Source organism: Phaethon lepturus, unplaced genomic scaffold (genome assembly GCF_000687285.1).
Source record: "Phaethon lepturus isolate BGI_N335 unplaced genomic scaffold, ASM68728v1 scaffold8414, whole genome shotgun sequence".
In the NCBI taxonomy this organism is placed as follows: Eukaryota; Metazoa; Chordata; class Aves; order Phaethontiformes; family Phaethontidae; genus Phaethon; species Phaethon lepturus.
The window spans coordinates 8,685-28,348 of NW_010533924.1; the positions used below are offsets into that span (position 1 = coordinate 8,685).

The window sequence follows — 19,664 nt, forward strand, 5'->3', positions numbered from 1 at the left end:
TCCCTACATCCCAGTGCACTGCCTGCCAGGAGGCTTCCTCCGTTTCCACAGGAAGAGTGAAGCTGCCTGTACATCCGTGTACCCCACGTTTAGCAGCCAGCCATGTTTTTTAATACTTTTGTTCCATGAAGCACTGGCTGATGCTCTCATGTTTGCTTTATGTCACTCAATGCTGCTTAAACCTCGGGGAGATAGCTCTCTTGCTTTAAAGTGAAAGTTTACTGTGCTGCTTTTCAGATCTTTTCGCAAGGAACTGAGACACACGTGGATCTGACGTGGGACGAGTTAAAAAAAGAGGTCACCTTAGCTGTGGAAAGTGAGGTGAGGTTTTCTCCCTCCCTCCATGATGTTTTGTTCTTACATCTGTTGTATGCAGTATTTGGATGGTTCGGTGAAGTTAAATGAGGTGCAAAGTGACCTCAGGCCTTGTATTGTCCTTTGTCTCTCCAAAGGAGTTATGTGACTTTTTAAAAAGGTACAAATCTTCATCCTTCCTGCATAGCTGGCTTTTCCATTCCCTCTTGGTTTTTTGGAGTCCTTTCTTCTTTCTTGGTGTTCTGCTGTCTCTGCTACCTGGGTGCACTTTGCATGGAGTGCACTTTGCTGATTGATATAATTTGCACTTTTTTCTTGATATAATTGGTGCTTCTCTGTCTAAGGTTGTGTAGAAATGGTGCTTGTTGGCTTTGTTCCCCTTACTGTTTGCTGTGTGATTCGCTGCTGTAGGAAAAAACTTCCATTTTGATGGTAAGGTAGTGGGGAAGAGAACCGTAACTGGCGTTTATAAACGTTAACCGTGTAAAGCTGTGACACTGGTCATGAGAGACAAGACAGCGGTCTGAAAGCTGCAATTCCTCTCTCTGGTTCACTGCCTGCATTCATCTGAAGTCTTGTTTTGGTCCTGCTAGTTCCAGGGCAGCGTGACAGAATATGAGTGCTCACTGGAGGAGTTCTGGCAGCTGCAGGTGGAGTTCTGGTCCAAGTTCTATGCTTGCTGCCTTCAGTACCAAGAAGCCCTCTCACGGCCCCTGGCCCTGCACTTGAATCCCTACACCAACATGGTGTGCCTGCTGAAGAAGGTGAGGCTGGGCAGTGATGGCTCTTTGGCTGCTGCAGCCAACTGAAGCAGTGAGCTCCAGGGAAGAGTTTTTCTGACTGAGATGTGGATTTGGGGAGCTCAAAGAAGGGCTTTCTCCTCACCTTTCTAGGGCTCCCTGTCTTTCCTCGTGCCCTGCTCCTTGGTGGACCATCTCTATCTCCTCTCTAACGAGCACCTCCTGACTGAGGATGATGCTGCCATCTTTGATGGTAAGTGAGGAGACATGGAGCTCTTTCCTTGTTGGAGGCTGAAAAGCTGCATATCAGGGAAGCCCTAGGCAGAGGGATGCGGGGGTTTCCATAGAGGCCTCTTGAAGCGCTCCTGACTCCATAATTATCTACATGGAGATAGTTTTCTTATTTTAGCATTTGTAGGGAGTTTTATTTTGTGAAACCTGCAATTGTACTCACACCAGGAATTAGAAAATGGTGTTAAGGCTGCAAATCTGTCATGACTCATTTCAGCTAACTTAAAAAGGAAGAATCTTAGATTTCAGGCTGCGTGTTGCTCAGCGACAAGGATCTGCACTGCTGGATCCTTTGCCCTTGTGGCCTTACAGACTACCTGTAGTGCTCTACTGGTAGTAGAGTGTGCCCTACTTGTGCTCGCTCTCTATGCGGCAGATCTGCCAGGTTGGAGCTCCATAGTGTGCTGGCCAGTCCTGGTGGGGAGAGCAGGATGCAGCAGCTTGTGTCTCTGATCATGCAGGTGACCCCCCCGTATCAACCCTGCTTAACGTTACCTCAGCTGTGTGCTTGCTGAGCTTTGCCATACCCAGTGAGAGCCGTAAGACCTACTCTGACTCAATGCAAGCGATTCTCTTTGTAAAATTCCCCAATTTGTGTGTCCTGCTCGTGGAGTAAACACCTTTCAGTTATTACAGATGAGAAGGAAACTTGTGATGCTCTAAGCACCCTGGCGCGCTGGGCTTAACCGCCCACTTCTGCAAACTTAGCTTTTTAGTGCGATGTTTTTGTATAAATGTTTTTACATAAGCTGTGGAAAGGGACTGTGCTGTTCCTTGTGTCTGGGAAGTAAATGCTGGATTGTGCAAAACCTGTCGTTAATACTGTCGCCACAGTGCCCTCTATGCTTTGCTGGTCGTGGAATGACGTTTCACAAGAAAAAAGGCAATGGAAAATGTTACCTAAGCTCTGCTTTCATGCTCGAGTGATTTTTACATTTTTATAAAGAATCATCATCATCATCCATTTGGTTGAGCTATTTCTGGCTCTGATGGAAGGAAAGCTGGAGGCCTGGGCTGGGCCTGGGAGGCTAGCAGTTCCTGCCCTGTCTGTTTCAAACTTCTCAAAAAATGTGACTTAATTTTAAAAACGCATTCATAAAGGATTCCATTGCAAAGCAGTGATTTAAACCCTCAGTACTGAATTTTCAGATCACTTCTAAGAACATGAAAATCCTCTGTCAACTGGGAGAGGTAGAGCTGCAAATGGATAGCTGCTGTAATGAGAGTGTGTTCTGCTTGGCAGAACTAAGCTATCTGAGCCATTTGCGCTGGGGTTTTTTTTGCTCTTATGCTGCACTAATTACTTCCTTTCAACCTGTGGCTGGAGAAAATACCTTGGAGGGAATTTCATTGTTTTATTGTTGCATCAGTATTTTTTTACTTTCCAAATAATAAAGCCCAGATCTCTCCCTTGCCAACTCCTAAATTTTAATTTGGCCTTGTAGTCCGTTTGACATGCGGGACTGAAACCAATCTACTGCTAGTAGTTCGCTGATAGGAGCTGAACTAACTGATTTTTGAATGGTGCTCCCACCTTCGCTTTTAAATCTCTTGTAAATATACAGTTAGATTCTTTCATTACAGATTTGGAGATGTCTCGTGATGTTGTCTGTCTTGTCCAGTGCCTTCAACTGATCGGAGAATCAATTTCCATGGAAATGGCATTCATAATGGAAATGGCTTGCTCCCGCCTCCAGCCTCCAGAAAAGGCTGCAGAGCAGATCCTGGAGGACTTGATAGCTAATGACACGTAAGGAGATGTTTTTGCAGAAGCTCCCCTGCAGGGAGGCAGGGGTGGCTGAGCAGGGGTTGCCTGGAGCTGTCTCTGACTGGCATCAAAGCACATTTGGGATGTGCGGGCTCTCCCTGTGCTGCAGGAGACTTTTCCAGGTCCCCTCATAGATTCCTATTAGATGATCATTGCAGCGTGGAAAGCAGGTGCCTGCAGACGTTAGGTAGAGGTCAGAGCCTTGGTGAAGCCACGTGGTTACTGTGCTGACCTCCTGAAATCATTCCCCCGTGGAATGCCAGCTATCCGACTGTTATTTCCTGGTAGCCTGGGGGAGTGGAATAAATAGACTGGTCCCTGCAGGTGCTGTAATAAAACTCCCAGCCAGAAGAGGATTCCCATCTAGAATGTCCAGGCTGATCAGATACGCTCCCTTTCAGGGAGGATCAGTAAGGGAGGAAAGGGAGCCCTCTTGAGTTTAAACCTCATGTTGCTGATTATTATTATTACCTTTTTCACTTTGCAGGGAAAATGTGATGGAGGATATACACAGCAAACTGCAGGAGATCAGAAACCCCATCCATGCCATCGGAGTACTCATCCGAGAAATGGACTATGAGACGGATGCTGACATGGAAAGAGGTGAAAGCTCTACAGCCATGCGTTTGGGCTGGGAAAACAGCGGCTCAGCAAGTGTTCTTGTTGGTCTAGTTCCTCCCCTTATCTTAGTGATTTTATCTTCCAGCTCATCATCTAAATATGCGCATGAACCTCACCCAGCTCTATGGTAGTGGTACCGCTGTCAACGTGGTTTGCTGGGGGGTGTGTAAGATTGCCACAATCCGTTTCCTGATCTGTCGGGACCTGTTGATCCTTCAACAGCTGTTGCTGCGGCTTGGAGATCCTGTGAGTACAACCCTTGAAGCTACTGCTATGCTCTTTGAACTTTTGGATCTGGGGTTCTGCTGGTGCCAGACTGTGAGCTCTGTCTCTTCCCACAAAACACTGGAGGCTGTTTGAACTAGCCCCAGGCTTGGGCAAGCCCTGTTCTCTCCTCCAGCCGTTTTTGTCATCCTAAGCAAAGCAGCGCTGCGCTCACACCCTAACTCCCTCTTTCTGTGCTGGGGATCCAGGAAGCAAAACGCTCTTTGTGGGAGGAGGGCATCATTTCCAGCTTCCCATCTGAAGCAGCGCTGTTTCGCTGAGCACGTACAGTTCTCCCATCTACTCCTCATCCCTCCCGTGCCACTGCGCAGCCCAGCACGCACACAATCACAGCCTTGTCCTCTGGCAACACAGAGCGCAGCACCTTTGCATCACAGCGGTGGTGTTTACCCAGAGGCTGTGGTTTCAGCCTCTGTGAGGCTGCTCCAGCCGGTGCAAACCGCCGCCATGATGGCAGCTGTGTTTGTGGTCATGAGGTGGCCTGGTCTGGGTCCGTCCTGTTGGCCATGTGGCTGATGGTTTGGGTGGACACAGGGGTGTGGAGCAAGTCCCAGACAAGAGGACCGTTGTTTAAACCAATATTATTTATTTGGAAATGTTAATGCAGTAGTTCATTGGTTGAAAAGAAATCACCTTCTTCCTGGATAAGGTTGCCCTGGGAGGATTTAAAGCATGTTGCAAGGTGCCCTTCTGGAGCCAGGCTCTCACAAGGCATGTGACCTGCTGCTTGCTTGATAAGGAACTGCTGTTTTGCCACCTTGACAGGCTTGTGTCCTTCACAAGCGTGAGTTGCTTTTCCTCCCATGTCACCCATCCGTGCTGCTCGTGGCTGGAGCATATAGGGATGCAATTGCCTGGGCGGCAGGGCTGGGCCCTGAGATGGTCTCTGCAGCAAAGCTGTAAGCTGTGATTTTACTCTCGGTGACACCGTTGCAGCAGTGCAAAACATGTTTTTGCTGGTGTCCATGGCATCAGCAGATGCTGGTGTTTGCAGGCTAGAGAAGCACTCAGTGTGCACGTAGCTTTGCTTGTTAAATGTTCCCCATGGGGTCTGGACCACCAGAATTGTTAACTCACCCCTTGGTCCTGAGGTGACACTGCAATTTGTGACTGGATTATTCTGGCAGATGCAAGAGTCCTGCTGGTCTCCTGGGTGGGTTGAGTTAACTGCCGGGCTATTTGACTGCCTTGGTGTTCGCAAGAGGGATGCGCTGGGCCTGACACAAACCTCACTGATTGCCCTTGTCCTGTTGCGCTCTGGGCTTGGCCTCTCAGTGTGCCAACCTCTGTGGTTTGCTTGCAGATGGTTTTGGGAGGGGGACAACTGTTCCAGTCTCAGCAGGACCTGCTGCACCGCACCTCTCCCCTGCTGCTGTCCTACTACCTGATCAGGTGGGCAAGCCAGTGCCTGGCGTCGGATGTCCCTGTCGACACACTGTAAGTCTCTACTGTGCCCATTCTTTCTTTGATTGTAGGTTCCTGCTAAATCTGCCTGAAATTCCCTTCCTGGTATGAAAAGCTGGTGGTTGCTGTGGGAGTATCGCTCCAGGAGTCAAGTTGTGCTGGGGACGTGGTGGTTTTTTTTTCCTTCCATGTTTTGAGCTGACTCTTTGCCTTGTGCTAGTTCTGCTGTGTGAGGTCTTGCTGTTCTGTGCTCTGTTGGCTTTTTCAGCAGTGGGAGTCATTTGAGTTGAAGAATGAGCACAATTAAAGCAGGAGGCGTTTTGTTGTCTCTTCACTGATAGCTTTTTCTTCTTTAGGGAATCTAATCTGCAGCATCTATCTGTGTTGGAGTTAGCAGACACCACTGCTCTAACACCCCATAAACTAGGTAAGATATCCAAAGTTCATCAGCTCTTGGTTTCTGGTTTTTATACCTCTTGCACTCTGTGTCCCTGCCACCCGAGGGAAATGCTTCATGCAGTGACTGTGTGTTGAATGACCCCACTTTACATGGAGATGTTTGTCATGCTGTCCACCAAAAAACAACAAAAACAAAGTATCTTGCAGCATTGGACTCGGACCAGAAATGTGAGTCTTGTTCCCAGACTGGGGAGGATGGGAAGGCCTTGCTCAGCCAAACATTAGTAATACTGGCCCTGGCAGTATCAGCCATGCTCGCCTCTTGCTCCTGTACGTTACAGTGGCTGTAGTGGGTCAGACCAGGTCTGTCCTGCTCCCTAACCTTTATCCCACAGCGAGCAGGAGCAGCAAGGTAGTGAGAGAATGTAGAAATACTTCTCCAAAACATGCTTGTTCTTCCAACACTTTGCAATTCAGGCATGAGTGTTGCTCACAGCCAGTACCTCAAGGGGGAAATTGCAGCTGATAATTCATTCCATTTGAAAAGTCTTGCTGCAAAGATGTACGCTTTGGGTTACTGTCTTGGAGGAGAAATCCTAATGGGGGAGAACATAAGGCAACTTAATTAGGAGGATGCATACCTTGAAGTGGTTACAGAGGGAGGGAGGTAAGCAGGGTAGGGGAGAAAATGCACAGGTGAGAGCCTGCTGTAACTAGTCTGCATGGCACTTCGAGGCTGAGACGCTTCAGAGGGAGCTGAGAAAATCAGTGACAAACAGGCAGCAGTGCCACGTGTGAAGGGCTGTGAGCCGGGGAAGAATTTCCTCTGCTTGCTGACAGGCCTGGGGCATCTGTGCTCTTTGTAAGCAGGGCTGACATCTTCAGAGCCTGAACTCTCCCTGAATGAGAGTCTCTGCTCAGGAGGCAGTTGCCTCGACGTAAATGTCAGCGCATGAAAGCAAAATTGAAAACATCCTTTGTGTGTGCCAATGTCGTGGGTTATTTCTTGGCCCACTCATGAGGAAAGTCCTGTTTGGCTGCTGTGCTTCAGGAAAAATATGTGAAACGTAGGGAGGATAGAAAGGAGGTGGCAGCTTGGGGAGAGGCGTTGAGAACAGTTAACTTGGGGTGCTGGAATGAGGAGGGAGGCATTTGAACAGAGCCAGATAGCCAAATCAGCACTCCCTCAGCCGTGCCCTGCAAGACACTCGGTCGTGCTGGAAAGCTGCAGCTGGGTTGCGAATAGTGTAACTGGAGAGAGTACAGCCCTTTTTTTTTTTCATGTTACAATTGAGTTGTGGTTAATAAAAGTTGCAGTATGTGGCTCTTTGATCTCCTGCTACTCCCTCTGACTTAACCAGACGGCAAGCGAAATCCAAAACCAACAAGTTTGAGTATTGAACATGCTTATTGTTTTGCTCTGACTTAATCTGTGATGTTTGAGCTTGATGAGCACAGCACAGTATAGAAAGCCTGGGATCTCTGCTGCGGGCCCTCTTCTCAGTGTTTCTTTAACTTGTATTTTTAGTATCTGGCCCTCAAACAATCGTGGAGCTGTTCTTTCAGGAAGTGGCCAGAAAACATATCATATCTCGACTCTTCTTGCAACCCAACACCTCTTTGGCTGAAACAAGTTTGAACTGGCCCCATCTCATTACCGCAATAGTGGCTGACTTTCTGCCGCTCCTGTATCCTTGGCTGTAAACCCGCTGCGAGGTGCTCGCTCTTGCCAGGCTGTAACCAGAAGGAGTTTCTGTACAGCACGGCAGTGCCGGAGCCCCTGCGTGAGTTGTGTGAGATTGCACGGAGACCACGTATTGCCTCCCAGTCAGTGGGTCTGTGGGAGGAGGGCTGGGGCTAGCAGAGGGGTTGGGGCGGTGGGCTGCAGGGTGCGTGGGGCCTGTAGGTTGGCCGTCTTTGCCACTGAGCCTCATGCAGTTCCCAAATCACTGTTTCCCACACCCAAATTTCAAAGACAAGTCTCCTGAACAAGCAACTGTTGTTAGTGTTAATGGGATTTGTGGGTATTTTAAGATTTCACAGAATCCATCCCGTTGAGGTACACAATAAAGGATTTGAGTTTTTGACTTTAAGCCCCTCAGCTCTATCAACTTGACTTGGCGAGGTGCGATGCTGGGAGATTTGGAAGGGTAATAAGTTGGGCAGTTGTGGATTAGATGTACTAGCGGTTTTGTTCTAATATGGGTAAATCTTATTACAGAATAATGACTTTTATAAAGAGCAGCTTGATCTTCTCTCCTTTTCCCCCCCAAACTGAGCGTGAGAGGCATGCCTACTTTCAGACTAGTTCTGCGTGCTCTCCGGACTGGATTGTCCTCTGTTCCTTAACCTCCGCTCAGATGGCCCAGCAATCCTGGCTTCCTCTTCCCCGAGTGCCTGATGGGGAGCTGTCAGTACACGCAGCTGCAGGTGAGTGCTTTGCGCCGGCTCTCGCAGGAATTGAAAGGGGAAGAGCAGGAGTGAGTGTCACAGTCTTTCCACGCGTAGGTTTCTTTCAGCTCTACAATGTGAGCTCTGTGCACAGCTGCCTTACCTCTGCTTAGAAGCAGCTACCCAAAACATCATCTTTCTAGTCGCTGGAATTTGTTCTGCTTTCCCCTAGTTGCTGCTTCTCTGAGCTCAGACATGAGCTGATCTTCCCAAATGCTCTGCTCTTATGTCTCCCTTTTGGAGATGATGGGCTAGGAGTTTGTCCTGCAGATGAAATGTCCTGCAAGGAATGATTCTGTTGGAGAATTGTTAGAAATCTCTCTTGTGACTGTAAGGTAGCAAATAGCTTCCATCTTCCTCATGCATCTGTCTTGTTCTCTGTAGTGTCCACCTCTGCTAACAGAAGGGCTTTTTGCTAAATATCTTGTACCTAGAAAATATCGCAGAGAGCTTGCTGGGGAATAATTTAAGGTGATCGTCTTATGCGTTTCCTCTTCCATCTGTTTTCAAGCAAATGGAGGCATAAGCACTCAGAATTATTATATACCTGTTCGTGGAGGAGTTCAGTCTTCCAGGGCTTTTCTGACAGCATGATACTGCGCGCAAGAAACATCTTTGCGGAGCTTGTTTAAGTATCACAGCAAGCCCATATAATCCAATAGCTTGTTAGTGGCCGACGTACCCATGGCCTATCCTGTGGTACCATTGCAAACAGATTGAACCCCAGGGGCCGAGGGCTTCAGAAGGCTGTCTTCAACCCAGCAGCAGAAATACTGTTTCAGGAGGGCTTGTCTAGTTCTTAAATGTCTTTACTAGTAAAAACTGGTGTAATGAAACATCCTTCTTTCCATCCCTGGCTGCACTCTCAACATTTTGGTGACAGAGCCAAATGATCTACCTTTTTTTCAGGTGTCTCCATAGACTGCTATATTTCAGACCACTGTTTCTCCACCATCTCTGCCCGTGCTCTTCAGAGGCTTGGTAGTTGTAGCTGCTTGCGCTCTAGTTCTGAACTGCACGATTTCTTGACTGCAGCACCATGTGACAGATTTCATTCCCTGACTGATGGCAATCCTTGAGGCACACAGAGCTAGGCAGGCCATTATTAATGAGATGTTTTTCCTGTGCTTAGCAGAACCTTTTATTCTCACAGTCCCTTACACCTGGGGGCTGAATTGCTTTCTTTTGTGTTCATGTTGCTGCTGAGAAGAATGTCAAATTTGCAGAGCTTTTGGGCCAGGAAATGCCAGGAAATGGTTTGGGCAGCATCATTCTGCCTCCTGGCATATATGTACTCTAGTGGCGTGAGCACGCTTTGAATTTCCCTGCATTGCTTTCGCCTCACTTGTGTCCCGCCTTGAGGAGATACAAGAGACTTTTATCTCCGCAGGAGTGGGCTCTTCTTCCTCCCCGCTACCTTCTGTTACGCTTACTGATCCCAGTCGGTCACGTAAACTTGGATTAAGTGCATTGACCTCGGGCAGCTAACACCGATTTGCAGTGAGCGTGAGCATAGTGACCCAAATAGAGGTGGAGATACAGGAAGCACCTTGTGAGTAACAGGCAGGCACAGAGAAGGTCTAGTGACCAAAGCACTGGCCTGGGATGAGGGCCAAACCTCTCCTTGTTGCTTATTCTGTATGAAAAGCTATTGAGCAAGTCTGGGGTGGGATTCATCTGTTGTAGCTGTCTCATCTGAGCGGTGAATCCAGGTTCAGAGGATGCGTTGCCACGTGGCTTTTAGTGGACCTGTGGCTGGGGCAGGTGAGGCATGTGTGATGGTTTATGCATATGCAAAGATGCAGGTCAGCTGGTGAAACCTTGGCTTTACCACTGGGTCCTGGCTTCTCCTCCTCCTTTCATAGTGGGACATCTCTGCTTCTCCAAGTATGAAGCGCATATGCCACTCTCCCAGGCAGAAGGGATGCCAGCTTTTGAGTTTTCATTGTGCCTCCTAGCTGCTTTTTGATAGGTGATGACACTTTGCAGCCCTTATATTATCCTGACAGAGCAGGCACAGGGCCAGGTTGAGTTGTATCGTGCTGTAGTTTGGCCAGCAGCCATGTTGTGGCTTTATTTACGGTGTGTCCTCGGTGCCGTCAGCGTTCCACCCCATGCCTGTCAGTTTGTTGCTGTAATTCATGGTCTCCCTTGGCTGCTCTCCCTCTCCTGCCCTGCTGCACAGATACCGCTCAAAAAAAAGCTCTTCTAATGCCTGCTTTGCCTGTTGTCTCGCTGCCTTCACACATGTGTGCTCCTGTCCATGCTCTGGGCACGCCAGGGTAATATTTCCTTTGCGGTTCCCTGCAGCAGGTTTGCAGGGGTTGTAGAGAGCCTCATGTCTGATTTTTGGGGATGTTGCCTGGGTGCTGTTTCTGAGGTGCTTCATACAGACACTGGAGCTTTTCAAAGCAGGTTGTTTCCTGGGAGCAGGTGGGGGACGTCTCTCCATCTGTGCATTGAGGGGACTTCGGAGCTGGGGAAAGCAGCCCTCGAGTTGGAAGAGTGGGATTTGTGTGAGCACTGCAGCTAAAGGGGTCACCGAAATAGCGCTTTGGTGTTAGAGGCCTAACTCTTCCTCTGGTATTGGGTTGCCGCAGGTCATGAGTGAGTGCTGACCTGAATCAAAACTCCCATTCCTCCTCTCCTGTAGGAATACATTCGCCTGCTGCAGCCATGGTGCCACGTGAACATGGGCTCCTGCTGCTTCATGATGGGCAGGTGCTACCTGGTCATGGGTGAGGGGCACAAGGTAAGGCCCTCATCTCCTTCTGGCACTGCCTTCTTCTGGGGTCTGGGACCTTTTTCCTTGGGAGGGTGGAAGTGCACTGGTAGGGCCAGGCTTGTTTCTGCTCTGCAAGTCAGGAAACATCCATCTTGAGGTCCTTTGGGCAGAGAGCGGGCCTGGAGGGGAAAAGTGGGATTAGCTCTTGGGGAAGTTCTCATCAGCTTGGGGCCAGCAGGTCTCTTAGACTGGAGCTGGAACAGGCAACGCTGTCCTGTCGCTGGTATAGCGGGCTGTATCAGTCCCCCAAGGGGCACACGCAAGCTGCTCTCTGGCCTGCTCCTAGGCTTTGGACTGTTTCTGCCAAGCTGCGTCAGAGGTGGGAAGAGAAGAGTTCTTGGACAGGCTGATCCAAGCTGAGGAGGGTGAGATGGTCTCCACTCCACGCCTGCAGTACTACAACAAGGTACGGTGAGCCAGCCCAGCCTACACAGTCCTGACTGAGAAATTGGCACCATGTCATTCCACGCAGACGCTGCTGGGAGAGAGAATTTCTGCTCAGTCCCCGGCTTTCAGCAGAGTGACTTGAGACTCAGAAAAGATACTTTTTTGGGAGGTGAAACCTCAATGTAGTCTGTTTACTTTCTTTGGGGGTGATGATGAGGTGACTACAGTGTGAAAGCTAGGTACTTTCCACCTATTAGTTTCCTAATAGCAGAAGACTTTGTTATCCAGCAGAAGAAGGCAGGGTGAGATCCAGCTGGTGGAGGCAGAAGCCAGACATGTCCAGGCTAGATGTAAGATGCTGCTTAAGGGGAAGGTTATTAATCTTTGAGGCAAATTATAATTAATGTCTTTAAATTGAGATAGGATCTTTCTTCTTCCATACCACCATAGTTCAGACAGGCTGCAAGCTTGGACCTAGGCTCATTGTAAGGGATTCCCTGACTTTAAAATCCAGAAAACACAAGGATTGTCAGGTGCCCTTGGAGGGGAACTTCTCTAATATAGCTGTGTGCATGCTCAGGGACAGAATCGTTTACCTCTCTGTTGTGGGGGTTTGCTGGAACCATCAGTGCCTAAATGTTTCAGAAAACTCGTGTGCAGAGATGAATCCTCCAGAAAAGCCATAGCCTGGGCCTGTTGTGCTGGGATTTGGTTCAGATCTTTGCTACTTACTAAAGTATCTCCTTTTTCAGCCTAAGCACTTAGAAACATTGGCAAAATCTTTTGACTGCTTTTATGGTTAATAGGAACAGGAGTAGCTCTTTAAAAACCAAAACAAAACAAAAAAACCACCACCAACAAAAACATCAGTGCTAAAATGTTTCAGAAAACTCATGTGCAGAGAGAAAAGCCATAGCCTGGGCCTGTTGTGCTGGGATTTGGTTCAGATCTTTGCTACTTACTAAAGTATCTCCTTTTTCAGCCTAAGCACTTAGAAACATTGGCAAAATCTTTTGACTGCTTTTATGGTTAATAGGAACAGGAGTAGCTCTTTAAAAACCAAAACAAAACAAAAAAACCACCACCAACAAAAAACAACGCTTGCCAACACTGGAGTATTGTCTTCTCCAGGTTCTGCGCTTGTTGGACATGGTGGGCTTACCAGAGCTGGTCATCCAGCTGGCTACCCTGGCTATTATGGAATCACCGGATGACTGGAGAAGCCAGGTACAGGTCGCTCCTCTTGCATCAATATGTTTCTTCAGGCAGCTTACACAGAACTTTCTTTTTAGTTGTATAACTTGAAACGTTCTGGTTTGTGCTCTTTGGTGTTTTCAGGCTACTTTGAGGACTTGCATCTTCAAACATCACTTGGATTTGGGACACAACAGTGAAGCATATGTAGCCTTAACGCAAAACCCAGATCCGAGCAGGTAGGTGACAGTTTTGTGCCTTTATGCTCACTTGTCTCGGAGGTCCATGTACCAATTTTTCCATCAAACTGAAAGGAAGATGATGCTTTAGGGTAGGACATGGTTGCTGTGTTTAAGAAGTATGGTTTAGCATGTGTAAAGGTGTGTTTAAAAAGGCATTAATTTTTGTAAGAACAGCTGGGATCGGCACTATCTCAAAGGAGGAAACTGGGGGGGGGAAGCTGATTTGGGGAAAAGCCGAAAGATCGGCTAAAGGATCACTTGTGGCATTGTAGTTTGAAAAGTTTTAGGAGTCCAGTCAATTTACCTTAATAAAGAAAAGACTTGGGGTTGAATTTTCAGCTTGAGTAGCATCTGGGAAGTGAATTGATAGAGGAAACTTCACACTAGCATATGAGAATGTGATGAGCTGGAACGGGTGTTCAGAGGAGAAGTAGGAATGCATTTTAATTGAGGCTGAAGAAAATCTTCAAATAGAGCTGAGGGAGGGAGACTGCCCTCCTGAGAGACCTTTGCAGAGGATCTCAGCTGTCCAGGATCTCTGTTTCCAGCACAGGAGAAGTGTCTGAAGGGACCTCTTGGTTCTAAGCTGGGGGGGGAACCCAAAAAAATAAACTATGGATCTTGTCACAAAGCACCACATTCATGGCTCAATACCTGCACCCTGGAGGTGGATTTGTTCCTGCTCTTCCAGAACAGTTGTGCTTCTCTCTGCAGGCAGCTGGACTGTCTGCGCCAGCTAGTGGTGGTTCTTTGTGAGCGCTCCCAGCTGCAGGACCTGGTGGAGTTCCCCTACGTGAACCTCCATAACGAGGTAATCGGCCTGCACTGGGAGGAAGGGGGGACTCAACCGCTCTCTTTAAAGGGATTGTTGACCCATTGGAGCCTCTGTGCGCTGCAGGTGGTGGGGATCATCGAATCTCATGCTCGAGCAGTGGACCTGATGACCCACAATTACTACGAGCTGCTGTATGCCTTCCACATCTACCGCCACAACTACCGCAAGGGTAAGGCGCGGGGTGGGCACATTGCAATGGCCCAGCTGCTTGGGACACCGCTTCCCCTAGCCCTGCGGGGTGGCCTGTCCTGGGTCTTGGCTGATGTATTTCCCTTCTCTCCTCAGCTGGAACAGTGATGTTTGAATACGGCATGCGCTTGGGCAGGGAGGTGCGGACGCTCCGAGGGCTCCAGAAACAGGGAAACTGTTTCCTCGCTGCTATTAACTGCTTACGGTTGATCCGCCCAGAATACGCCTGGATAGTGCAGCCAGCTTCTGGAGCTGTGGTAGGAAACATTGAGCTTGCTATGAAGCTTCTGACCTGAGCTGTGGGGACACTTATACTTGTACATTTGGGAAGAAGCTTCCAAAATCCTTTTGGATGTGATGAACAGAGGTTTTGGCCTTCGCTAATCTGATGCTCTCATCTTTTTGGCCAGCTTGTGCAGTGCTCTCTTGCCCTGCTCAGCAGAGATATCAGTCCTATCCATCACCCTTGTGTCTTTTGCTCCTTTTTGGAGCGGGGTGGAAGCAGGACAACTTTTGGGAGGGGGCTGGTGTATATATGTGGGAATATATCACCTTTTGTTGAAGACAAAGTAAATCTTTGTACGGAGTCTGAACAGCTGAAATACCAGTCAGAAGGAGAATTACTGGAACACTATTTGTGTTTCAGATCTGTTTGTGGTGACCGTAGCGTGATCGGCTAATGCTGTGTCGTGTTTCTGATAACCAGAGATAGATGTAACTTGAACTGCCAAGTGGTTGTGTGGCTCTTCTGATTCAAATCAAGGCTTGGAATGGAGAGTTGGTGTTGCGGCTGTATCGTATCGAGGCAGTTTGTCCTTTTTAAACCCTCTTTCTGCTTTTTCCTGCAAGTACGAACGCCCTGGAGCGTCCCCAAAGAGAAGCCACGATGGGGAGTGCACGGCTGTTCCAGGTAAGTTCCCAGTCCTGTGTCTCTTGTGTTCCCACAGCTTCCCCCTTGGCCTGAGAGCTCTGCTGCTCCCTTGTGAGCTGGGAGATGGCTCAGGGCAGCTCTCACCTCTGTCAGATCAATAATTTGGGGGCTTGTAAGCTAGTTAACTTTCCCAGTGTTACTGTCTCCCTGTTTGCAATACGCTGCCGTGTAACACCGATTCCCCAAGGAGCTTCCATGCAGTTTGATGTCTTGTCAGTGCTTTTGCTTTCAGTGGAAATAACTTGTAATTTAAAAAAAAAAAAGCCTTTGAGGCAATTTCTAGTTGTTTGAGACTTTTGTTGTTTGTGCTTTCGGAAACCCTGCTGACGAAGTGAGTCTCTGCTGGTGAGGTCTCCCCTCTGCCTGTGTCTGCCAAAGTGCAGGATGGTGGGTCAGGTTAGACTGGTAATCCTCAGCATTGTGGTAGAAAAATTTAAGATCAGGTATTTTAAAAACAATTCTTTCTGAATGAGCTCTTGTGTAACATGTGCCTGGCAGTCAGAGGAGCAGCTGTTACCAACCATTAGATAACATCTCTAATAGAGGAGGAATGGGACATAGGCACAGTTCAAGGTAGCGAGGAAGGGGCAGCAAAACCCGACCCCTCCTTTGGTGCTTTCTGTGGTACGATGACTCCTTGGATGACAGAGGTGTGTAGACATTTTGCACAATGCCCGAGGAGCCCTTTTCAAAATGCTGAGAGCCCTGTGTGTCCATCTGTTACAGCAACTCGCCAAATTGAGATCCTGGAGCTGGAGGATTTGGAGAGGGAATGTGTGTTGTCCCGGATCCGGCTGACTCTGGTGCAGCATGACCTGTCAACAGCGGCTGTGGCAGGTAAGAGGGATGCAGCGCGGCCACCTCGCACTTCCCCTGGGGTTTGTGCTATTTTTAGCGTTTCCAGTTGTAGCTCAGGTGAGGAAACAGCAATTTTGTTCTGACCCAGTGACAAACCCAGGAGCTGGTAGGGCGACCGTTGGATTCACCTCCCTAGTCTGAAATCTTCCCACCAAGTTTAGCAGCTTTGGGGAGGCAGATCAGAAGAACCAATTTTAAGTTTTACACCATTCTTTGGCTTTGCCAAGCTTTATTAGTGGTCTGCAGTGTGGAGGTGGGCTTGAGCGCTTTATTAGTGGTCTGCAGTGTGGAGGTGGGCTTGAGCTCATGGTTTGGGACCAAAAAGCATCTTTTTGTCTTGCTGGAAATTGCCCCCCGATGAAGCAGAATTAGAAAGGCCTAGAAAAAACACTTGCTGCGAGATTTTAATTATTGTCCTAGACAATCCTGCTTCGTGATACAGTGTTAGCTTATCAAAGTTTTTCCTTTTTGGGGAGCAGAAAGCTGCAACTCTCCCACCCTGACCCTTTAAATATGTTCTGCCACTCTCTGATATGAGTTACACAACATGTACACATTATTCCCCTTTTAAGTATCAGGAGATGACTTCCTAGTAAGGGATTGCAGGGAAAACATTGTACGGCTGGTTTGAGGGGAAACTGGAGATGCAGGGAACAGAGTGCCACAGTTTCATCTCACCTCCTGCCACTGCACTGGCAGAGCTGAGCTGATGCCTTGTTCACTGGGATACAGGCCTGCTGCGCCAGTGACAAGGCTGTCCCCTCCTTACTTGCCTAAACAGCGGCAGCATTTGACTACGGGCCATACCTTGCTGCCTGTGTCCCTCTCCAGCTGGTGCCTGATCAGGGACAGCTCCGTGGGTCACTGCTGCTTTGTGCAGTCCCTCCAGGGACGGCTCCTGGGCTCATGAGATGCTCCTGAAGCCAAAAAAGCCTCAAGCCGTGTGATGAGAAGTACTTTGCAGGATGTTTTACTTTGGGCCGTTAGCACAGTGAACTGTGCTGCTGAATTGGGTGGGGTTAAGCCCCAGTAAGCACTGGGGTGTGACTGGGAGAGGCGCTTATCTAGTCCTCCTTCCCTGCAGGCAACTCTTCGCCCGAGGAAACGGTTGCTCTCCTGGTCCGGGCTGGCCTCTTTGACACCGCCATCACTCTGTGCCAAACGTTCAAGCTGCCCTTGACGCCGATCTTTGAGGGACTCACTTTCAAGTACGTAGTGAGCTTCTCCTCCCCGCCTCGGGTGAGGTGCGGCGGGAGAGACGTGCGCTGCATGATGCTTGGCAGGGCGCAGCTTGCAGCTCCCCAGGGTCAGAGCCAGCGCTGTCCTGACCTGTCTGCTCGCCGTACCTGCTAACGCTGTGCACAGCCTCAGCAGCTGCTGGCGTAGTGGTTTTGGGGTGGAACTTGCTTTTCACACTGAAGAGGAAAAATAAGGGAGCCTTGCTGAGCAGGTAGTGAAGGGAAGAGATTTCTCCCGGGTCTCAGGGGAGAGATTTCTCCCGGGTCTCAGGGAAGAGAGCTGGCATCTGACAGTCGCAGGTGATCCTGACCTAGGCACAACCATCAGCTGGAGACCTTCCCAGTGAGCTGGCTCATGCCACGCTCCTGGTGATGCCTAGCAAGCTGCTTACAGAAGATGTGTTCAAGCTGTTGAGCAGCTCTGAAATAACGGTTGGCAGAGCACTTGCTCTTCTGTCTGATCTCTGCGCTAGCTGTTTGCTCTCATGCCTTGTCTCTGACCCCAGGATTCCTCTTCTCCTTTGCCTCTCCACGCTTCCAGAAGATGCGTTGTGCCTGCAGAGTTGTTCAGGAGCTCTGCTGCGACCTATTTCTGTGGCTGGAGGCACAGAGGGCATCTCTTACCCAAGCTGAGGCCCTAAAGCTTGCTAAGATCAGTCTCGTTCTTAATTCCTGTCTGGCACTTAGAGCAGCTTAGAAATCACTCTAATAGCCTCCTTTTCCTGCCAAGCCAGCTAATTTGTAGCTGTTGCTTGGGAATAGCTCTGCAAGGGGTGGCTTTGATGCTGGCGGCTGTGGCAAGGCAGGGTGACAGGCACTCACCTTTGCACTGCTCTGCCTTCCAGGTGCATCAAGGTGCAGCTGGGAGGGGAGGCAGCACAGGCAGAGGCCTGGGACTGGCTAGCAGCAAACCATCTCTCCGCACTGGTGACCACCAAGGAGTCCAGGTAGGCCCTTGTGTGCAGGGGAGAAAAGCGGAGCTGGTCTTTGTGAGAATGAGAGTCATTTCTGGAGGCAAAAGCCGTACAGGAATCCCAAGGGTCACAGATTTATAAAACCCCCTTGAAACAGACCTGTGGGACTGGGATTGTGGGAGAGCCCTGCTTTGCTGGGCCTCGAGCACACACCTTGAACCCGGGACAGGTCCCCCTGGAGCACACCGTGGCCTCACAGGCAGTGGCAGGGGCTGCTGGCACGGGTTCCCAGGGGAAATATTGCCTTGCAGTGCCACAGATGAAGCGTGGAGGCTGCTGTCATCTTACTTGGAGCGTTACCCGTCCCAGAACGGCCTGTACCATCGTTGCGTCATCAACAAGCTCTTGGCACACGGGATACCTCTGCCCAACTGGCTCATTAACAGCTACAAGGTGAGAAGAGGGAGAGGGTCACTGCTCAGCACGTACTGCCCGCTGGCCAAAAACCCCATCTGTCCCAGAGCTGCCAGATCACCTTTGCTTCAACAGGCACCACCTTGTTGCAAGCTTTGCCCCACCTTCCCATTCCCAGCGCCGGGAACTTGTGCTAGATGCTTTGTGCCTGTTACTGAGGCTCCGAACAGGTTCCCCTTGGCATCATGGCGGCTCCTGGGCGTGTTCCCTGGCTGACACCAGCCCCCTTTGGTTGCAGAAGGTGGATGCTGCCGAGCTGCTGCGTCTCTATCTGAATTACGATCTGCTGGAGGAGGCTGTGGATCTGGTCCTGGAATATGTAGATGCTGTGCTGGGCAAAGGGCACCAGTATTTTGGAATTGAGGTGAGCTCACCTGCAGTGTGGGATGTGGCAGATCCCGCTTGGGGTTTGGGTATTGAGCCCATGATTTGGGTGATGGTGCTTCTAGGAGAAATGGGAGTGGATAACCAACCCTAGAGAAAAGGGGACCCCCTTAGTGGGACAAGCAGGGGTCAGGACATGGTGGTTGGGAGTTCTTCCTTGCTGTGGGAGGAGCGTTTCTGCCAGGAGCACAACACAGCACAAGGGTTTCTCTCCCCTCCAGTTCCCGCTGTCTGCCACAGCCCCCATGGTGTGGCTGCCCTACACTGCCATTGACCAGCTGCTCCAGGCACTGCAGGAGAGCACCGGCAACCATTACAATGTCGTGGTAGGTACAGCCGCCCGGGGAAAAGGAAGGGTGCTCGCAAGCACCAAGAAGGGAAGTGGGAAGCGGGTGCAGGACAGGGTGGGGAGCGCTCATCTCTTGATGCCTGCTGTGCAGCTCTATCAGAAGCTGCATGACAAGATGGAGGACTACCAGCAGAAGGTCAGCGTGGCCACCCGGGATCGCCTGTACCGCTGCAACTAGCGGCAGCCCCGTCGCCCCCCAGCCTCGGCCACCGCCACCAGGCCCTGGCTCTGTGCCCCGGGACAGCGCCTGCTCGAGGGGATGGCCCCAGGAGCTGATGCCGTCCCACCCTGCGCTGGCTCAGGCCCTGGTGCTATTTTTCCTCATTTTTTTCTGTAAGGGTCCAGTTTGAGGGGGCGGAGTGCACCTGCAGCATGTCACCTTGCTGTCCCTGTCCTCTCTGGGAGGAGAGTGGTGATTAGCAGAGCTCTGGGGTGCAGCCAAGGCCAGGGCAGCCCCCTCGTTCTCATCCTGTACCATACGCGGCGGGTTTTGGCGTTTCTTTTATTTATTGTTGTGGTTTTGGATGAACTTTAATAAAAGCGAAGTGTTATTACAAGCCTGCCTGTTATTACAGGCACCCCTGGGAGCATAGCGGCGGGTTTGGGGGGG

At 49.9% G+C, this 19,664-nt stretch overlaps 1 protein-coding gene across 1 annotated transcript in view; it reads left to right on the top strand.

The window, feature by feature from the left end:
• Nucleotides 1–19,248, top strand: part of NUP160 (nucleoporin 160kDa) — a gene marked incomplete at its 5' end in the record, with an annotated part of 27,929 nt that extends 8,681 nt beyond the window's left edge. Inside the window, 25 exons of the mRNA XM_010285354.1 lie at nucleotides 238–321; nucleotides 909–1,079; nucleotides 1,209–1,308; nucleotides 2,931–3,096; nucleotides 3,602–3,718; nucleotides 3,810–3,981; nucleotides 5,324–5,457; nucleotides 5,781–5,851; nucleotides 7,352–7,511; nucleotides 8,184–8,253; nucleotides 10,928–11,026; nucleotides 11,346–11,465; nucleotides 12,578–12,673; nucleotides 12,785–12,879; nucleotides 13,597–13,693; nucleotides 13,781–13,886; nucleotides 14,003–14,163; nucleotides 14,756–14,816; nucleotides 15,564–15,674; nucleotides 16,780–16,903; nucleotides 17,779–17,880; nucleotides 18,159–18,300; nucleotides 18,560–18,685; nucleotides 18,927–19,031; nucleotides 19,146–19,248. Of these exons, the coding sequence (XP_010283656.1) occupies nucleotides 238–321; nucleotides 909–1,079; nucleotides 1,209–1,308; nucleotides 2,931–3,096; nucleotides 3,602–3,718; nucleotides 3,810–3,981; nucleotides 5,324–5,457; nucleotides 5,781–5,851; nucleotides 7,352–7,511; nucleotides 8,184–8,253; nucleotides 10,928–11,026; nucleotides 11,346–11,465; nucleotides 12,578–12,673; nucleotides 12,785–12,879; nucleotides 13,597–13,693; nucleotides 13,781–13,886; nucleotides 14,003–14,163; nucleotides 14,756–14,816; nucleotides 15,564–15,674; nucleotides 16,780–16,903; nucleotides 17,779–17,880; nucleotides 18,159–18,300; nucleotides 18,560–18,685; nucleotides 18,927–19,031; nucleotides 19,146–19,232 (2,877 nt within the window). The remainder of the gene's footprint in view (nucleotides 1–237; nucleotides 322–908; nucleotides 1,080–1,208; nucleotides 1,309–2,930; nucleotides 3,097–3,601; nucleotides 3,719–3,809; nucleotides 3,982–5,323; nucleotides 5,458–5,780; nucleotides 5,852–7,351; nucleotides 7,512–8,183; nucleotides 8,254–10,927; nucleotides 11,027–11,345; nucleotides 11,466–12,577; nucleotides 12,674–12,784; nucleotides 12,880–13,596; nucleotides 13,694–13,780; nucleotides 13,887–14,002; nucleotides 14,164–14,755; nucleotides 14,817–15,563; nucleotides 15,675–16,779; nucleotides 16,904–17,778; nucleotides 17,881–18,158; nucleotides 18,301–18,559; nucleotides 18,686–18,926; nucleotides 19,032–19,145) is intronic.
• Nucleotides 19,249–19,664: the final 416 nt, after the last annotated feature.